This window comes from Rhinatrema bivittatum, chromosome 1 (genome assembly GCF_901001135.1).
Source record: "Rhinatrema bivittatum chromosome 1, aRhiBiv1.1, whole genome shotgun sequence".
NCBI classification, from domain to species: domain Eukaryota; kingdom Metazoa; phylum Chordata; class Amphibia; order Gymnophiona; family Rhinatrematidae; genus Rhinatrema; species Rhinatrema bivittatum.
In genome coordinates, this window is record NC_042615.1 from 363,485,602 (window position 1) to 363,507,042 (window position 21,441).

Genomic DNA, 21,441 nt, shown 5'->3' on the forward strand with positions numbered 1-21,441 from the left:
AAACAGTATGATTTCATATCACTAATACGTTACGGAGAAGACTCACAAAGACCAGGATTTTGTGTTTCAAAAATAGACTTTGTTGAAATGGGGAAGTACCTGGAGGAAGCACTAGAAGGATGGGAGAATACGAGAGATGTGGAACAGTGGGCCAAACTAAAAGGAGCAATTACTGAAGCGACTAATATACATGTAAGAAAAGTAAAGAAAAGAATGAAACCTATCTAGTTCACAAAGGAGGTAAAAGATAAAAGAACAGCATTTAAGAAATATAAAAGATCCCAAAGGGAGGATCACAAGGAAGAATATCTGGTAAAACTGAGGGAGACGAAGAAAGTAATCAAAGCGAAAAGTCAAGCGGAAGAAAAGGTTGCCAAAGAGGTAAAGCGAGGTGACAAAACCTTTTTCAGATACATCAGTGAAAGGAGAAAAGTCCAAAGTGGTATAGTGAAATTGAAAGGTGAAAAGGATCGATGGGTGGAGACAGATGAAGAAACGGCAGAAATATTAAATGAATACTTCAGTTTGGTGTTCACTAAAGAAGACCCCGGAGAAGGACCGTCACTAGTTAACAAGAAACTGGAGGGGAGTGGAATGGATGAACCTCCATTTACAGAAGAGAATGTATGGGAAGATCTAGGAAAACTGAAAGTGGACAAAGCCATGGGGCCTGATGAGGTTCATCCCAGGATATAGTGAGGGAGCTCAGAGATGTGCTGGCTGCTCTGCTGCATGACCTATCCAATAGATCCCTGGAAACAGGAGTGGTGCCGAGTGATTGGAGAAGAGTGGTGGTGGTCTCAAGAGTGGGAGCAGAGAGGAGGCTGGTAACTACAGGCTGATTAGCCTCACCTCAGTGGTGGGAAAAGTACTGGAGTCGCTGCTGAAGGAAAGAATAGTGAACTATCTAAAGCAGCAGAATTCTGAACCAGAGGCAGCATGGATTCACCAAGGGAAGGTACTGTCAGATGAATGTGATAGACTTTTTTGATTGGGTGACTAAGGAATTGGATCAAGGAAGAGCGCTTGGTGTCGTCATCTTGGATTTTAGCAAAGCTTTTGATACAGTCCCGCACAGGAAGCTTGTGAATAAAACGAAAAGTTTGGGAGTGAGTGTCAAAGTGGTGGCAAGGATAGCAAACTGGTTGAAGGACAGAAGACAATGTGTGATGGTAAATGGAACTTACTCGGAAGAGAGAGCGTTGATGAGCGGAGTGCCGCAAGGGTCGGTGTTGGGACCGGTCCTGTTCAATATCTTCGTGAGCAACATCGTGGATGGGATAGAAGGTAAGGTTTGTCTATTTGCGGATGATACCAAGATCTGCAACAGAGTGGACATGCCGGAAGGAGTGGAGAGAATGAGATGGGATTCAAGGAAGCTGGAAGACTGGTTGAAGATATGGCAGCTGAGATTCAATGCCAAGAAGTGCAGAGTCATGCATATGGGGTGTGGAAATCCGAAAGAAATGTATTCGATGGGAGGTGAAGGGCTGATGTGCACGGAGCAGGAGCGAGACCTTGGGGTGTTAGTGTCTAACAATCTGAAGTCGGCAAAATAATGTGGCAAGGCGATAGCTAAAGCCAGAAGAATGCTGGGCTGCATAGAGAGGAATATCGAGTAAGAAAAGGGAAGTGATTATCCCCTTGTACAGGTCCTTGGTGAGGCCTCACGTGTGGAGTACTGTGCTCAGTTCTGGAGACCGTATCTCCGAAGGGACAGAGACAGGATGGAGGCGGTCCAGAGAAGAGCGACCAAAATGGTGGAGGGTCTTCATCAAATGACTTATGAGGAGAGATTGAAGAATCTAAATATGTATACCCTGGAGGAAAGGAGGAGCAGGGGTGATATGATACAGACTTTGATACTTCAAAGGTTTTAATGATCCAAAGTCAACGACAAACCTTTTCCATTGGAAAAAAATCAACAGAACCAGGGGTCACGATTTAAAACTCCAGGGAGGAAAACTCAGAACCAATGTCAGGAAATATTTCTTCACAGAGAGCGTGGTGAATGCCTGGAACACCCTTCCAGAGGAAGTGGTGAAGACCAAAACTGTGAAGGATTTCAAAGGGGCGTGGGATAAACACTGTGGATCCATAAAGTCTTGATGTGAATGAAGAGAAGAAGCATGGGAGTGACTTGCGGGAATGACGGCTACTACCTGGTGATTAATACCCTTATTCAATAAACATTTACGCAGTTAATGCGACTCCATTGCTCTATGCTTCAACGGCAAGAGGAATTGTGGGAAGAAGGATTTGCATTCACAAAAAAGCGTATGAGTAGCTTGCTTGTTGCGGTGCTTACTACCCTGAACCAATCAAGCCTGATACTTCACTTTGAATACATATTCAGCATAGCTCACTGCTTCAATGGCAGGGGGAATGAAGAAAAGAGGATTTATATTCAGACAACCAACAAGGACTAAATTGCACAGACTAGGTAAACAAATAAGCATGGGAGTAACTTGCTTATTGTGGCAGTTACTACCCCAAACCAATTAGGCTTGTTATTTCACTTTGATGCAGCTCCAGCACTGCTCTCTACATCAATGGTGGGGGTGGAAGGAAATTAGAACCAAAAAGTTACCAATAAGGGCCCTGATCTCAACGGTCAGAGTAACAGATAAGTATGAGAAAAATAAGTGTGAAAGCTTGCTGGGCAGACTGGATGGGCCATTTGAACTTCTTCTGCCATCATTTCTATGTTTTCCTTTTAATCAGCATGCACTTCTTAGAGACCAAACTACCAACCAGAATGAGGAAGTCGATCTGATCATACGTAGTTAAAATTCATACTTATATACCTAGGATATTTTGACAAATCTATCCATAGAAGGAAATATAGAGCTATTTAACCAATCAGTTCACTGTATCTATGCTCTATTAATATTCATATATTAATTTCCTATACATAAGGCACGCATTTCTCACATGATATAGTGGCCAGTTTAAGCAGTAATCAACTTATCTATTACTATATATGGTGATCTTAACCTCTAAGACAAAATGTCTTCCTAATAGTGCTAAGCTATGTCATCTTTGGTTCTTTTTCTTTAAGCTCTTAGCCATATTGGTAAGCCCTATGGCACAGTCTCACTTCTTTGGTGTTAGGATTTGCGGCTAGGCCCCTCAAGCCACTGTACTCACCCCAGGATGCCAGGTTCATCGTTACTTGCATACTGCCAGCAGCAAGGCCCAGGACCCGGTTCCACGCGGCATGGGATGCTGCTGATAGCCGCTCTTCCAAGCCTCATGGAGGTGTGCACTTAAAGGACTCTTGGCGGGAACTTGGCCATGGCGCCTTCTGATGGCATCATGGCAACTCTGTATATAAGGTTTCTCTGGAGGTGCATCAAACACCTCAGCAACAGGTCGTCTGCTTGCAGTATGTGTTGCTACTTCCTGTGTTCCTGGTTTCTGTCTTCTAGCCTCGCCTCTTCTGTCTTTGTCCACCCTTGGCTTGTCTCTCTGAATCTTGACCTCTTGCCTGGGCCTGACCACATTTGTCTGCCGTCTGGATCTGACTCCTTGCCTGGCCCTGACTGTTCTTGCTAGCTGCCTGTCCTGCCCTTGGCTGGTCTCTGCTTTTGTTAGCCTGTGGCCTGCCCTGACCCTGGTGTCTCTGGATTCTATCACCATTGCCCTAGGGACCTAAGTCCTGCTAGCTGCCAGAACCCAAGGGCTCAACCTGCAGGGGATGTGATTGGTAAAATTGAAGCTCCAGACTGACCCACTACAGGGTGCATTCGTCAGCTGCCGGTGTAGAACTTGGGGGTTCACCCTTGAGTCTTCAACTATGCCATAACACTAAGGGCTCACACATCCGCTACCCTTCACATTTGTCAGTTACCAGCATCACTAACAAGATTCTGACTAGAAAATTACATCTCAGACCTCTGATCTGATGTCCAGGAAAGACTTGCTATTGTGCCATATACTAGAGGGAATTTCTTTGGAGGTAGGTTAACGGAAGTAGTTGTCCAGAGCAGAGAGCAGTTGGCGTCGCTTCAGCAACTCTCCACAGCTTCTCTGTTCACTCTCAACTAGGAGGTACTTGAGCATGGAGCCAAGGCAACACCATCTAAAAGTTGGTTTTCTCTGCTTCTTCAGTCTGATCAGCAGTAGGCTCTTCATGCTCATCCAAGGCAATAGAGGGCTCTTAATCCACAGTCTGCAACCCAGCCAAAACATGGGGTGGGGATTTGACTGACTTGCCGAGAGCATAGCCTGGTAACCTCCAGAAAACCTTCCTATCAGATGCAGGCTGAAGATTTATGTAAAAGATTTTGTCAGCTGCAGGCCTACTGACTTGGAATGCCTTACTCGAGAACTGCGGGAGATTACACACACAAAAGTGTTTAAAAGGCACTGAAAACATTTCTGTTCATGCAGGCATTTAACTAATAATCCTAGATGAGTTTTTATGATGTGCCATGGTATAAAATGGCCAGCATTGAGAGCCTAGTTAAGATGCAGTTATTTACACCATTTGAAGTTTTGTTTTTAATGTTTGTCTGTTCAACTGATGGCCTGATATAGAAATATAGTTTTATAGTACTCTTAAATGCTTTTATTTTATTTTATTTTTTGTTTGGTTATATGATCTGATTTTTAGTATAATTTAATTTTCTTTTATGATTTTAAAGTAGTTTCTGAATTATTTTGTCATTAATTTATATTTTTACCATTGTATTTTATTAATTTGAATGTATTTATATTATGTTGTGAACCGGTATGTTACCACAAATATTGGTATACAAAATACATAAAATAAGATTATGTATATATGATTGTGTTCTGCCAATAGAAATTTAAAAAAATGTAATTTGCTCAGAGTAACTTTGGACACATGGGTCCTTTGCATCATAAAGCTTATAACTATGGGATGTCATCCAAATGGTCCACCCAGCCTTGCTTGAGGAAAGTCTTTCCATCAGTAACTGGTGCAGAAAGTGCTTTCTTCTCTTAGAGATCAGTGCAGTCAAGCCTGTTCCATCAGGGAAAAGGGGATGGGGATTTTACTCCAAATTATTTCCTGATTGCAAAGAAAACAGGGGCATTTGGTCCTATTTTAGACCTAAGGGGCCTTGAGCAGGTCCCTAAAAAGTGAAACATTTGTTTCCATAGGCACCTTGATTCCCTTTCTCAAAAACAGGGAATAATTATGCTCTCTCATCTTAAGAATACTTACACTTACAAAGATTTCCAGGTTACAGAAAATGTTATTTGTATAGAGCATAGTTAGATTGTGTTGTGTGCTGCCTTTTGGCCTAGCATTGGCCCTGCAAGGCTCAGTGTCTCACTGTAGTGTCTGTGCACCAGTGTAATCTGGTGATGGTTGTTTCTTTACCTTGAAGATGGACCAATCAGTGGGAAGAACTGAGTGTTGGAGTTACTAGGATTTGTCATCAGCTGCCCCAAATCATACCCGAGCATGTAATTTCAATTAGTTTATAAAAGTACTATTAGGCATGATACAGGCAAGAGCCTTCTCTCCACATTAGAGGGCTGTCACGTGGATATTTATAGAGCAGAAGATTCAAGTAAGTCAGCAGACATTGGCGTTGGGACTCATGGTATCTAAGGTGGATGTTACTCCTTTGGCACAAAGGGCCCAATGTGCCCTCAGTTCATAGTGGATTCAAGCCACTCAAGATCTTTGAGTCCTCATTCATGTCATTTAATCTCTTAAGGATTCCCTGTTCTGGTGGTGGATCGAATCCAGTCTAGTCCTAACTGTCCTGACTGGTTATGTCTAACCTGGGATGGTGAGCCCATGTAGAGGGGCTTTTCACCAAAGTCCTTTGGCCTGCTCTGGAATAACTTCATCGGATAAACTTTCTGGCATAAAGATGGTTTGATTAGCTTTTAAAAGCTTTCAGAGATTGGTTGGCCAACAGAGTGATCCTTGTCCAGATGGAAAATCCAAGTAGCCATGTTCTATACCATCAAGGTGGGAGGAACAGGTTTGTATCTCCTGAGTCAGGAGACTGTCTAGATGTGGGATTGGCTCATCTGTCAGGGGGGATGGTCATCAGAGCCTTGTATCTGGCAGGCAAGAAGCTTGTGATAGTGGACAGATTGTCTGGTCCTAGAACCTCACAAATGGTTCCTGGATCAGGGGTAGCAAATCACATATTTCATTAGTAGGGCACATTCAGGGTGAATCTTTGTCCTTTCAGAATAGGAAGGTTCTACTCCTTCTGTTCCCAGAAAGGAATTCAAGGCAAATTAGCCTTTGCCCTCAATTTGGGTCAGGGCCTGCTGTATTGGTATCCTCCAGTTCTGTTCATTGTAGTAACTTGGAAGCTCAGAGACCGGGGGACCTTGATTCTTATAACACCTTTTTCTCTGAAACAAAGTGGCGTGGGTGTTTCAGCATGCACAATAAAGAGATACTTGACTGAGATAATTTGGTTTCCACTCTTGTAGATGTCGTCCATCTAGAATCCAGTCAGACTGAGGATTTCCCCATCCTCATCACTCAGTATTGGGAAATGTTGTACCATCCGAAATGGATACTTTACTCTTGCAGCCTGGATATTGAGAAAGTAGTTTTACAATCTCTAGACCTTTCAGATGTCGTCTTATTTTTCTGTCTTAAAGGATTCCCCAAGGAAGTCTTATAGACTAAAGTGCAAGAGGTTTTCCTTTTGGTGTGAGAAAAAGGCCCTACATTTTTTTTTTTTTTTTTGCTACTCCATACAAACCGATTACCATTTGCATCTTTATCTGATCTCGACCCACTCAGTTGAGGGTCATCTCAGTGCAGTTGGTGGTTTTCACTATCATGTGGAAGGTAGACCCATCTCTGTACAGTGTTTGGTTGTCAGATTTATGCAGGGCTGTCTTCACTTGAAGCCTCCTGATGTGTTTTGGGATCTGTGTGGTACTGACTCAGCTGATGAAAGCTTCCTTTGAACTAGATGACTGTTGTAAGCACATGCATCTGACCTGGAAGATCATGTTTTTGGTAACAATGATTTTGGCATGCAGAGTCAGTGAGTTTCAGGCTTTAGTGGCTTATCCACCTTAAACAACTTTTTCTGTGCAAATATTTTAAGTTTCTGCCTAAGAGATGGACTTTTCATCATAATTTTCTTTCCCAAGCTATATTTCTACAAAGATGAACAAGTAGTGTACAATTTGGACTGCAAAAGAGCCTTGGCTTTCTACATGGAGCAGACTGAAGCTCATGGAAATTCCATCCAGCTTTTTGTTTTACTACCATTAAATATGGGAGTGTTGCATTCTGCTAGCTAAATTGTATAGTGTGTGGTTGACTTCTCCTTCTGTTATGCCCAAGTGGGCCTGAATCTGGTGGGTTATGTCAAGGCTCACATTGGAAGATCCATGTCACTGTCAATAGTCCACCTAAGATTGGTTTTCATGGAAGAGATCTGTGAGGCAGCAGTGTGGCGTTCTCTCCATACATTGTCCAAACAATGCGTTATCAGTGTCCTGATGTAACAGTTGGTTCAGCCAGTCTATCCTGAGGAATCTTTAAGGTATAGAAACCAACTCATCTCTCCTAGCACTTATTGAATTTATTCCAGACTCTGACCGTATAAGAAAAATATATAGGAAAAATGGCTTATTTCCACCAAAACAAAGTTTGCTTGTTGGCACGGTTTGGAGATTTTTCCTAAAATGTAATAAGTTCCATGCCAGGCTCCATCTGATGTCACCCACTTGTGAGGACTGACATCCTGCTATTCTTGGAGAAAACCTGTTACAGGTAAGCAACTCTGCTTTCCTTATTACAGGATTGTCTGGCTTTTTTCTTATGCTGGTTTATGTTCATTTTTCATCATTAGCGTTGGGTTAGGTTTTTTTAAATATTTGAATGTAGGTATAGTAATGTCAGCATCAAATCGTCTCTCAAAATATTAAGGAGGTAGTATCAGCAGTCTCAAAATGACCACAGCAATAAAGGCTAACGAGCCACAATTTTATAACCCAAATCTGCACACCATAGGTGAAAGATTTTTTTCTCATTTAGTAGACCTCATACATGGGCATAAATTATAATGCTAGATAGCATGAGCGTATATGCACCAATCAATTTAATCATAGGTCTTAAATGAATTTTCTTTGCTACATGAAAACAGTCCAGTTTTGGAAATAAGATCAAATAGTGAAAATCAGTAGTGAAGCTCAATGGTCAAAATCAAGTTCATAAAGTGCCATTGCATGTATATTCTTCTGTATTAACAGGTATTTACTTAACTTGTATTAAGCGAAGAAACGCCATGTTTCCATTGTAGGGGAGGCTCAGAATATAGAAGCCCAACACGGACCGTGTTTCAGCGATGCCTTCATCAAGGGGCCGAAATTCACTGCAAATGACAGTTTATAAAACATAGATGCATTCTTTTCAATACTTGTGAACGATTCTCAACGATGTAGTACTGACTTATTGTAAGCGGCTTTTCTTGCTGACCTGCCGGTAGTGCGTTTCCTCAGCCAGAGGGGCCACACTTGCGCCAATTTTTAAAGAGAGGAAAACCAATGAAACAATGACACATAGGCGGAAGGTGACGTCAGCAGTTGCTACTGTCAAAAAAAAGTCCTTTAAATGATAGAGTACCACTCCACTGATACATTTAAACCATTCGGTTGCATGCTATTCAAATTAAAAATCCATTGTTGCTCCCTGAGATTGCGAATATTGAATCTATTCCAGAACAACCTCTGTTCAATTTATCAAAGAATCAATATTTGGCTTTAAATGATTTGAAAAAACGTCATCAGTGGTGATCAAACAAGCCAATAAAGGAGGGGTGGTAGTTCTGATGGATAAAATAAAGTATACAGTTAATGTGAATACCCACGTTTCTGACATTAAAAACTATCAACAATTATCCGACGATCCTGGCCCTTCTCTTTTACTTAAAATTGAAGAACTGGTTGAAGAAGCTTTTATTGTGGGTTTTTCGACCAACAAGGAGAAGACCTTTTTGATCAACCATGCTTACAGAGCTCCAACATTGTACATGATCCCAAAGATTCACAAAAACATTATAGACCCCCCCCCCCCCCCCCCCCCCCCCAATAGACCTATTGTGAGTACCATAGGGTCTCTCCTCGAACCATTTTCTGTTTTTGTGGACAAATTTCTTCAGCCACTGATTCCTCAGGTGACTTCTTATGTTAGAGATACAAAATCCATGCTTAATAAATTATCTTCTATACACCTTTCAACTCCTTGCATTATGGTGACCTTGGACATACGTGCATTATATACCATCATCCCCGAAGAACAATCTCTTCTTATATTGGAACAAAGTTTGGACACGAGACCACGTCCTCAACGAATTCCCACCACCTCTTTGTTAGCTCTAGCTCAACTAGCTTTGCGTGAGAATTATTTTTTGTTCAATGGGCATTTTTACAAGCAGGTCCATGGTACCGCTATGGGGGCCACAATGGCCCCCAGTTTGGCAAATCTGTTTATGTCCAATTTTGCGGACACTTATCTATATTCTGCCACCAATTTTCAGCATGTGTCACATTCGATTCGATATATCGATGACATTTTCTTTCTCTGGCATAGTGATGAACACAATTTACATTTATTTCTTGATTAGCTCAATTCCCTCGACATCTATTTATCTTTTCAATGCAATACCATCAAGAGCATATTAACTTTTGGATATCCTCATCACCTGCCGAGATGATAATTTTGCTACTTCACTATACAAAAAACTTATGGATAAAAACACTCTGTTGCATTTTTCCAGTTTTCATTCCTTTAGTCTTAAAAACAATTTACCTATTGGTCAGTTCTTACGGGTTTGTCGTTTATGTTCTGACAAACAAGATTTTTCATTTCAAGCTCAACAATTGGCATCTCATCTTCTGCAGCGCGATTATCCATCACTCACCATTAGAAAAGCTTTGAAACATGCATCCAGTGCCCAGCGACAATGGCTTTTATTGGACAATTCCAATGATACAGAGGAATTCCCCTTGGTGTGCACTCTCAGATATTTGACCAAAGCAATCAGACATTGCATCTATAATTCGTAAATATTGGCATATTTTGAAGATTCATCCTATTTTTATCGAAGTTCCACTGATTTCATAAAGCCGGGGTAAATATTTGAGAGATCTATTAACACACTCATTCCTTGCACAAGATGTCAGCACCCAATCTGACCTTCCGCTTGGACAATGGCCATGAACATAAGAACATAAGAAATTGCCATGCTGGGTCAGACCAAGGGTCCATCAAGCCCAGCATCCTGTTTCCAACAGAGGCCAAAAACCAGGCCACAAGAACCTGGCAATTACCCAAACACTAAGAAGAACCCATGCTACTGATGCAATTAATAGCAGTGGCTATTCCCTAAGTATAATTGATTAATAGCCATTAATGGACTTCTCTTCCAAGAACTTATCCAAACCTTTTTTGAACCCAGCTACACTAACTGCACTAACTACCTTCTCTGGCAACAAATTCCAGAGCTTTATTGTGCGTTGAGTGAAAAATAATTTTCTCCGATTAGTCTTAAATGTGTTACTTGCTAACTTCATGGAATGCCCCCTAGTCCTTCTATTATTCGAAAGTGTAAATAACCGAGTCACATCTACTCGTTCAAGACCTCTCATGTTCTCAAACCCTGTCTGGTCCTTCATGCATGGACAATACAGGGAAACTCCATTTGGCAAGAATGTATTCTGACTGCTTAACTTCACATGTTGTTTACATCATTGTCTGTCTGTCCTTGTGACAAATTCTGTTGGTCGGACAAAACGACCAATACGCACTAGGCTCACTGAACATCGGAGCTGCCTTATGACTGAAAAAATTCAAGCTCCTATAGTTGCACACTGTTTACTGTAAAAGCACAAGTTCATGGATCTGAAGTGGCGGGTGATATATTGAATTCATCTATCAGCGAGGGGGGGGGGGGTGATCCATGGATTTTTAATTTGAATAGCATGCAACCAAATGGTTTAAATAGGAACATAAGAACATGCCATACTAGGTCAGACCAAGGATCCATCAAGCCCAGCATCCTGTTTCCAACAGTGGCCAATAGGAACCTGGCAAGTACCCAAAAACTGTCTATTCCATGATACCGTTGCTAGTAATAGCGGTGGTTATTATCTAAGTCAACTTAATAGCAGGTAATGGACTTCTCCTCCAAGAACTTATCCAATCCTTTTTTAAACACAGCTATACTAAGTGCACTAACCACATCTTCTGGCAACAAATTCCAGAGTTTAATTGTGTGCTGAGTGAAAAAGAACTTTCTCTGATTAGTTTTAAATGTGCCACATGCTAACTTCATGGAGAGCCCCTTAGTCTTTCTATTATCCGAAAGAGTAAATAACCGATTCACATCTACCCGTTCTAGACCTCTCATGATTTTAAACACCTCTATCATATCCCCCCTCAGCCGTCTCTTCTCCAAGCTGAAAAGTCCTAACCTCTTTAGTCTTTCCTCATAGGGGAGCTGTTCCATTCCCTTTATCATTTTGGTCGCCCTTCTCTGTATCTTCTCCATCGCAATTATATCTTTTTTGAGATGCGGCAACCAGAATTGTACACAGTATTCAAGGTGCGATCTCTCCATGGAGCGATACAGAGGCATTATGACATTTTCCATTTTATTCACCATTCCCTTTCTAATAATTCCCAACATTCTGTTTGCTTTTTGACTGCCACAGCACACTGAACCGACGATTTCAATGTGTTATCCACTATGACGCCTAGATCTCTTTCTTGGGTAGTAGCACTTAAAATGGAACCTAACATTGTGTAACTATAGCATGGGTTATTTTTCCCTATATGCATCACCTTGCACTTGTCCACATTAAATTTCATCTGCCATTTTGATGCCCAATTTTCCAGCCTCACAAGGTCTTCCTGCAATTTATCACAATCTGCTTGTGATTTAACTACTCTGAATAATTTTGTATCTGCAAATTTGATTACCTCACTTGTCTTATTTCTTTTCAGATCATTTATAAATATATTGAAAAGTAAGGGTCCCAATACAGATCCCTGAGGCACTCCACTGCCCACTCCCTTCCACTGAGAAAATTGTCCATCTAATCCTACTCTCTGTTTCCTGTCTTTTAGCCAGTTTGTAATCCAAGAAAGGACATTGCCACCTATCCCATGACTTTTTACTTTTCCTAGAAGCCTCTCATGAGGAACTTTATCAAATGCCTTCTGAAAATCCAAGTACACTACATCTACTGGTTCACCTTTATCCACATGTTTATTAACTCCTTCAAAAAAGTGAAGCAGATTTGTGAGACAAGACTTGCCTTGGGTAAAGCCATGCTGACTTTTTTCCATTACACCATGTCTTTCTATATGTTCTGTGATTTTGATGTTTAGAATACTTTCCACTATTTTTCCTGGCACTGAAGTCAGGCTAACCGGTCTGTAGTTTCCCGGATCGCCCCTGGAACCCTTTTTAAATATGGGGGTTACATTAGCTATCCTCCAGTCTTCAGGTACAATGGATGATTTTAATGACAGGTTACAAATTTTTACTAATAGGTCTGAAATTTCATTTTTTAGTTCCTTCAGAACTCTGGGGTGTATACCATCCGGTGCAGGTGATTTACTACTCTTCAGTTTATTAATCAGGTCTACCACATCTTCTAGGTTCACCGTGATTTGGTTCAGTCCATCTGAATCATTACCCATGAAAACCTTCTCCAGTATCAGTGGAGATGTACCCATGAAAACCTTCTCCAGTATCAGTGGAGATGTACCCATGAAAACCTTCTCCAGTATCAGTGGAGTGGTACTCTATCATTTAAAGGACTTTTTTTTGACAATAGCAACTGCTGACATCACCTTCCACCTATTTATCATTGTTTCATTGTTTTTCCTCTCTTTAAAAATTGGCGCGAGTGTGGCCCCTCTGGCTGAGGAAACGCACTACCGGCACGTTGGCAAGAAAAGCCGTTTACAATAAGTTAGTACTACATCGTTGAGAATCGTTCGCAAGTATTGAAAAGAATGCATCTCTGTTTTATAAACTGTTGTCATCATTTGCAGTGAATTTCGGCCCCTTATGAAGGCATCGCCGAAACACGGTCCGTGTCGGGCTTCTATATTCTGAGCCTCCCCTACAATGGAAACATGGCGTTTCTTCGCTTAATACAAGTTAAGTAAATACCTGTAATTACAGAAGAATATACATGCAATGGCACTTTATGAACTTGATTTTGACCATTGAGCTTCACTACTGATTTTCACTATTTGATCTTATTTCCAAAATTAGACTGTTTTCACGTAGCAAAGAAAATTCATTTAAGACCTATGATTAAATTGATTGGTGCATATACACTCATGCTATCTAGCATTATAATTAATGCCCACGTATGCGGTCTACTAAATGAGAAAAAAATCTTTCACTTATGGTGTGCAGATTTGGGTTATAAAATTATGGTTCATTAGCCTTTATTGTTGTGGTCATGTATAGTAAATGTAACAGGACGTTCATAGCTTTATATTTTGATGCCTGTGGTTACTGGCTGAAAGGCAGTCTGATTTGTTTTTAATGTTTATTGAATTCAATTAAGAACTGATGTTTAGTTTGCAAAGTTTTATAGGGCATGCTGAGCTCTTTGAGGATCTTATAACAGTATGGGCTATTCTCTGAGGTTGGCACTGTTCATGAGTTTTCTGTGAAAAGCAAAGTACAATTAACTTCATTTTGAAGAAAGCTTGCATACTTTTTTTCCATTTTGTTTTAGAGTTTAGGGTTCAGAGAAGTTGTTAAATCTACACGGCAAACAAATAAGTTGAATATTCTTCCCATCCAGCCATGTGCAGGATCACTAGAAGAAATTCCCACTAAAGGTTGGTGTTAGACCTTTCATGTTCATATTTAAACATTAAAATTCTGATGTGATGGTCATCTATTTTTCTATGATAACAAGTAAGATAATAGTTGCCACATGTGGATGATGTCTTCATTGTCAGTCTAAGGTGGAGCACTTCTTGAAGCCACTTTCTTGCTCAGACAGCTTGTGTGGAATAGTGATGTAAATATTGTTTAAAAACACAAATTTGCAGAAAGACCGTATGGCCTATCCACTCTTATCTACTCAGCTGTACAATCCCTACTACTCCTTTAGAGATCATCTGCTTGTCCCATGCTTTTCTTGAATTCATATACTGTCCTTTTCTCCACTACTGCTACTGGGAAGCTGTTCTATGCATAAAGAAATTTTCCACAGATTACTCCTGTGTGTATAGTCTTATCCCATGACCCTCTTCATTCTAGGGCCTCCATTTTGTGGGAAAGCAACTCATGTGCATTAATACCTTAAAGGTATTTAAATCTCTTACCTCACCTTTCCTCTAGATTTGTCTGTTCATATGCTTAACAATTAAGATCACTGACATATTTAAGTAGTCATCCTCTGGACCATCAAGTTAATCTTTTGAAGGTGTGGTCTCCAGAACTGTACATTGTATACCAAATGGTTTCACTAAGGATTTATACGGGGCAACATCACCTCCTGTCTTTCTGCTGACCATTCCTGTCCTTATGCACTCAAGCATCTGTCAGACTTTTGCCGTCATCTTGAAGTCACTCTTAGATCCTATTCTTGTTTCGTGTAGAGAGAAATTTTGTTCCCTTTGCTGTACTGCTACATTGGGTTTTTGCAGCCCAAAGGCATGACCCTACATTTTTTTGTTTTAGCATTCAAACTTAATTGCCACTCTCTGTAGATCATTCCATTAGCTTTGTTAGATCCCTCCTTGTGATTACCCTGTTGCAGTTTTTGATATTATCTGCAAAAAGACAAATATTTTCTGATTAATTTTTCTGTAGTGTCGCTTACAAAACTGTTAAAAAGATCCAGTTCAAGGACCAGTCTCTGTGGCGCATCACTAGTATGTTCTTTGGCACGAACTCTACCTTTATCTTTTCTTGCCTCCCATTCAGTTTTTAACCCATTCAGTCAGTTTAAAGTACATACCAAGGGTGCTCAGTATATAAGTTGCTTCTGTGGAACTGTGTCAAAAGGCTTTACTGAAATCCAACTATACTACATCAAGTCCTCTCGTTATCCAGCTGCTGGTCACCCAGTCAAAAAAATAATTCATCAAAGTTTTTTGATGAGACATATGTCCTGATAAAACAATGTTATCTGTCTTGTAACCAATTGGATTCCAGAAACTGCACCTTCCTTTTTTTTTTTTTTTTTTCTAGCAGCAATTTGCTCACCACAAAGGTCAGACTAGCTCAAAGTAATCAGTTGCCTCCTTATTTCCACTTTTGTGTAGAGGAACCTAAAGAAGCCTGACTCTAGTCCTCTGGAACTACTCCCTATTCTAAAGAAGCATTCAAATAGCCAGCAGAGCTGCTAGAACTTCAGTTCCTTAAATACTCTGTATCTTGTCTTGCCCCATCACTTTATCTACTTTTCATGCTCCTTATGATCACTCTCAGATAAAACAAATGTTTTTCAAATTTTCCAATTCTATTTGTGTCCAGTTTCTGTGGTCCTACACCTAGCGCCCCTTCAGTGAACACCAAGGACATTTTTTTCTTGCCCCCTTATACATATTCCTTCCTTTTTACCTGTGAGTCTCATAGTGCCATTTTTGTAATTTCTCCTATTACTAACAAATTCAAAGTCTTGTTCCCCATTTTTACAGTATTTGCTTTTTTCTGGTTTGTATCTCCACTTCTGACTTTCTCATGTTAGCTTTTTCGAATATTGTTGCATGTCTTCCTCTTTCTGCGATCTCTTATTCACTTAGTTGAACCTTGACTAGGCAATCTATACATTTTTTAACTACTAACCATATATAGGGAATGCCCTAATGTTTGGTTATGTGCGATAACCATATATATATGAAATAACCCCTCTGAGATTATACCTTTTTATGGCCACCATCTTTATTCTCAAAATGATTCTTCTGTGTTTTTTCTTTTTTCAAATATTTCATTTATTTCATATCTGGTCCTTGATTGTCATTCTCCCTGGTGGTCAGCCCGATTCCCATAGAACGCACGCGCTTCTTTTAATCAATATTTTCCTAGCGTGTAGCAGATGGACTCAGGACCAATGGGTATAGTGTACTCCTGTTAGCAGTTGGAGACGGATCAGATTTCAATCTGACGTCAGCCCCTAGTACGTATACCCCTGCAGGAAGTGCAGCTCCTCAGTATTTTCCATCTCCATAGCAGTTAGGGACTATCTGCACGCTCTCAGAGCGTTAGACCAAAATATAAAGAACAAACCGAAATTTAAAGAAGAAACCTACCTGAAGACGAGCCCCGCATTCCTGCGGTGATACCCTCGGGTCCCTCCCCCAGTTGAGATTCCCGAGGTGATTTCCGTGGTCCCTCGGAGGTGAGCCTCGGTCTGGTGGCCGATTCGTGGCAGGGACTTTGCCCCCGAATCCTCGGGCGAGGTGTAGAGGCAGCCTCGGTCCGTCGGCCGAATCGCGGCGAGGACTTAGCCCCCGATCTCGGGCGCGGCTGAGAGGCAGCGGGTGCACCCCCTCGAGCTCGGCGGTGAAGGTAATTGCCCTCTCCCCCCGCAGCCTGAGACCGCCCGGAGCAAAACCGGGAAGCGCCGAAGACAAGGTAAGGTGTAAATCTTCTACTTAATCCGGTCTCCGAAGATCGAGGAGGAGCACAGATCGGCGTTCGGAATCTGTGCCACCGGGTTGATCAGCCCTAGCAGGGCCAGGCCCCGGCTGTTCCAGGGTCTGCCCATGTGGAGACCCTCCAAGGAAGTTGCCATATTGCCCGCACGCTCGCCGTCGCCATCTTAGCCTTGTTCGCTGCGCCACCCGCCGCCCGATCCGAGCGCACAAATTAGGCTAAGCGCACAAAATTATTTGTGCGCATATTCTTAGGCACACATAAAACCTTGCGCGCATAACTTACGCGCACAGTACAAGGCGCACATATACTGCTAGATGCACACGTGCGCGCACATATCAGACGCAATGGAGCGCATAAGAGCTTACGCGTCCACAGAAATGGCATCTCCAGAAATAAGAATAAAAGCTCAAGGCCTCTGCCCAGCATGCCACATCAGAGCCGCACAGAGCGAGGAAGCAGACGCCCTATGTGCACACTGTGAGGAGGCCCTGGGAGATCCTGGTCAGGGCCAGTCCCATCCAGGGCTTAGTGCTAGCTCCTCAGGGGGCACCCCGGACCTAGCAGGCCCCAGTGAGTTCATCCCACAGACGGGGAACCCCAGGGAACCGGCGCCCCTCAACCTAGACCCAGCATCGATCTCCTGGGTAGAGTTATTCAAGGGGATTCACGCTTTTGTCAAGATGCAGACTGAACCCCGGACGGACCAGCCATATGCGACATCGGAAGACCCTCATGCCCCAGGACCCTCGAGGTCTAGGCACAGGCTCCCACCACCCAGAAGCCCCGCCTACGGGGACATGGATTTCTCGGAGGAAGAAGTCGAACCCCTTGAGGAGGGAGAACTTCCCTCGGGGACAGAGCCACACCGAACCATGAGACGCTTCTTCTCAAAGGATGAACTTCCGGACCTTGTATCCCAATGCCAATCGGAACTTGCTATCCCGGGTCAAGGCACCCCGGGGGAACCTAGAATGAACCCCCTGCTGGAGGGCCTTCGACAGACATCTCGCCATTTTCCTCTTCTACAGGCAGCACAACAGCTAATTGATCTGGAGTGGAATGCGCCGGAGTCCTCATTCAAAGGGGGTCGAGCCTTATCCGCCATGTACCCCCTGGACCCAGCAACCAAGGAGTTTCTGGCGTGTCCTAGAGTGGACGCCATAGTTTGCGCGGTCGCTAAGTGCACTACCATCCCAGTGGAGGGAGGAGCGGCGCTCAAGGATGCACACGACCGGCGCCTGGAAGCCATACTAAAACAAGCATTTGAGGTGGCAGCCATGTCCCTGCAAATTGCGTCCTGCTGTACCGTGGTGACACGTTCTTGTTTATCCCAAGCCAGGAACAACACCTCGGGAGAAGACATGGAATCAGCACTATCATTCCTCACTGATGCGGCTTCCGATCTAGTGCGCACAGCAGCCAGAGGAGTGTCATCCACAGATGCAGCCAGGAGACAACTCTGGCTTCGAAATTGGTCGGCTGACGCCTCCTCCAAGACACGCCTCACGAGAATATGCCCTTCAAAGGATCCCTCCTGTTCGGCAGCGAACTAGAGAAACTGGCTAACAAATGGGGCGACTCCCTATTACCTCGTCTGCCGGAAGACAAGGCGAAGAGAATCCAGCGCCCCTTTCCCAGGTCCACCAGAGGCAGAAGCTCACAGCGCTTCAACCCTTACAAGAACAACTATCAAGCGCCCCGCCCTACGGGCAGGAACCAGTCCTTTCGGAACAAACACAACAAGAGGGGAACCAGCTCGGGTCCAGGCCCCAGCCGCACACCACAATGAGATTCAGCCGACCTATCCAAGGGAAGAAGTCATAGGGGCAGGCTAACCCTATTCTACTGCAGATGGGTCGAGATAACTTCGGACAAGTGGGTCCTAGCCATCATCCGAGAATGGTACTACCTGGACTTCCTTCGAACCCCTCCGGACAAGTTCGTGGAATCTCCCTGCCATGACCCCAGCAAGAGGGCGGCAGTGGAAGCTACACTAACCAGACTTCTGGACCTCGAGGCCATAACCCCGGTACCTACTCGGGAAACAAATACTGGACATTACTCCATTTACTTCATCGTACCCAAGAAAGAGGGTATATTCAGGCCCATCCTGGACCTCAAGTCTGTCAACCGACACCTAAGGATCCCACGCTTCCGCATGGAAACCCTACGATCGGTCATACATGCAATACAGCCAGGAGAGTTCCTCACATCCCTGGACCTGTCTGAGGCCTACTTACACATCCCAATTCATTAGGAACACCAGCGCTACCTACGCTTCAAGGTCCTGAATCGTCACTACCAGTTCCGGGCACTACCCTTCGGGTTAGCCACTGCACCCCGGATGTTCACCAAGGTAATAGTAGTGGCGGTGGCAACACTCAGGAAGAAAGGAATCCTCGTTCATCCTTACCTGGACGATTGGCTGATCAGAGCAAAATCGCCAGAGGAAAGCCACCAAGCAACCAGCAGAGTCATTGCCCTACTGGAAAGCCTGGGATGGGTAGTCAACACAAACAAGAGCTCCCTACAGCCCTCACAGTCGCTGGAATACCTAGGACTCCGATTCGACACCAAGGAAGACAAGGTCAGCTTGACCCCCAAGAGGAGGTCAGAGCTGTGGGACCGACTCCAGACCTTACTGAGCGCCCCTCGTCCCACAGCATGGGATTACCTACAAGTCCTCGGACTAATGGCATCCACACTGGAAGTGGTGCCATAGGCGCGGGCCCACATGAGGCCCCTGCAACGCTCACTCCTATCACGGTGGAGCCCACGATCCCAAAACTACTTCGTATGTCTACCACTACCAGGCAGAGTCCGGACCCAGCTAAGGTGGTGGCTACAGACCAGCCACATGAGCCGGGGATCAAGACTATCCTTCCCAACCTGGACCCTGCTCACCACAGATGCCAGCCTCCACGGGTGGGCAGCACACTGCGAAGAGTTAACCGCCCAAGGGCGGTGGAACGAAGAAGAGGCGGGGTGGAACATCAACCGCCTAGAAGCATGGGCGGTCAGATTAGCCTGCCTGCGGTTCGCCCACAGACTTCGAGACAAAGCGGTCAGAGTGATGTCGGACAACACCACGACGGTGGCCTACATCAACCGGCAGGGCGGAACCAGAAGCCAACAAGTGTCCTTAGAAATAGACCCTCTGATGGCTTGGGCGGAAGCAAATCTCCAGGACATCTCTGCCGTCCACATCGCCGGGAAGGACAACACCACGGCAGACTTCCTCATCAGGGAAGCCTAAACCCAGGAGAATGGAAGCTGTCACCCACAGCCTTCAAGATGATAGTGAATCGGTGGGGGACTCCAGACATGGATCTTCTAGCAAACAGATCCAACGCTCAAGTACCCAGATACTTCAGCCGCAGGCGGGATCCGCAGTCCCAGGGGATCGACGTCCTGGTACAGGCCTGGCCACCGGGGACCCTGCTATACGCCTTTCCGCCGTGGCCCTTGCTGGGCGCAATCATTCACAAGATTCAGCGGCACAGGGGACTAGTTCTCCTGGTGGCCCCGGACTGGCCAAGAAGGTACGCAGACATGAGAAGACTACTGGCAGGGAATCCACTAACCCTACCTCCACACAGAGACCCGCTACAACAAGGTCCCATCCTCCATGAGGACCCAGCTCAATTCTCTCTTACGGTCTGGCCATTGAGAGGGCCTGCCTGAGAAAGAGGGGATACTCGGGGGCAGTAATAGATACTCTCCTCTGAGCACGCAATTTCTCCACATCTCTAACATACATAAGGATCTGGAGAGTCTTTGAGGCCTGGTGCGAATACCACAATGTCAAATCACGTTCCTCTAAAGTTCCGGTGATCCTGGAATTCTTACAGAATGGACTACAGAAGGATCTGTCCCTCAACTCCATCAAGGTACAGGTGGCCGCATTGTCATGCTACGGCTCCAGGAGCGAGGGCGACAGCATAGCCTCTCACCCAGATGTATCACGCTTCCTGAAAGGAGTCAAAACACATTCGCCCACCACTAAAGTGGCCAGTGCCCCTGTGGAACCTCAACCTCGTCTTGGAATTCCTAGCGGGATCCGCCTTCAGACTCCTCCGAGGCCTGACCCTCCGTCTGTTAACCTTGAAGACGGTGTTCTTGCTGGCCGTGTGCTCGGCCCGCCGCATCTCAGAGCTACAGGTCCTGTCCTGCCGTGAGCCATTCCTCAGACACACCCCGGGGACCATTCAGCTACGCACGGTTCCCTCCTTGCTTCCCAAAGTGGTCTCACACTTCCACCTTAACCAAACCATCTCACTACCTGCGATGGACAGCTTGAAGAGGTCGGAAGAAGCCCGTAGTCTGCGCCATCTCGACATCGGCAGACTCCTATCCAGATATCTGGAAATGTCGGAACCAGTACGAAAGACGGACCACCTTTTCGTCCTTCACAGCGGAAAGAGACAAGGGGAAGCGGCCTCACGGGCAACCATCGCCCGCTGGATCAAGGAAGTCATCAAGGCGGCCTACATAGAAGCGGGAAAACCACCACCTCTACAGGTCAAGGCCCATTCCACCAGAGCCCAGGCGGTTTCCTGGGCAGAAACTACAATGCTGTCACCTGCCGAGATCTGCAGGGCGGCAATGTGGTCCTCCATCCATACCTTCTCCAGATTCTACCGTCTGGATGTGCAGGCTCGGGAGGACACAGCATTTGCAAGAGCAATCCTTAAAGGACCACGGGCAGCCTCCCACCCAGTTCGGGAGTAGCTTTTATACATTCCATTGGTCCTGAGTCCATCTGCTACACGCTAGGAAATGGAGAAATTACTTACCTGATAATTTCGTTTTCCTTAGTGTGGACAGA

The 21,441-nt window shown here is 44.4% G+C and overlaps 1 protein-coding gene across 2 annotated transcripts in view; it reads left to right on the forward strand.

Annotated features, from left to right (window-relative positions):
• The window catches only part of CENPC (centromere protein C), a 526,811-nt gene that overhangs the window by 74,452 nt on the left and 430,918 nt on the right, over window positions 1-21,441 (forward strand). For both annotated transcript variants that reach the window (XM_029600814.1, XM_029600824.1), the window contains one exon: window positions 13,735-13,840. In XM_029600814.1, the coding sequence (XP_029456674.1) occupies window positions 13,735-13,840 (106 nt within the window). The remainder of the gene's footprint in view (window positions 1-13,734; window positions 13,841-21,441) is intronic.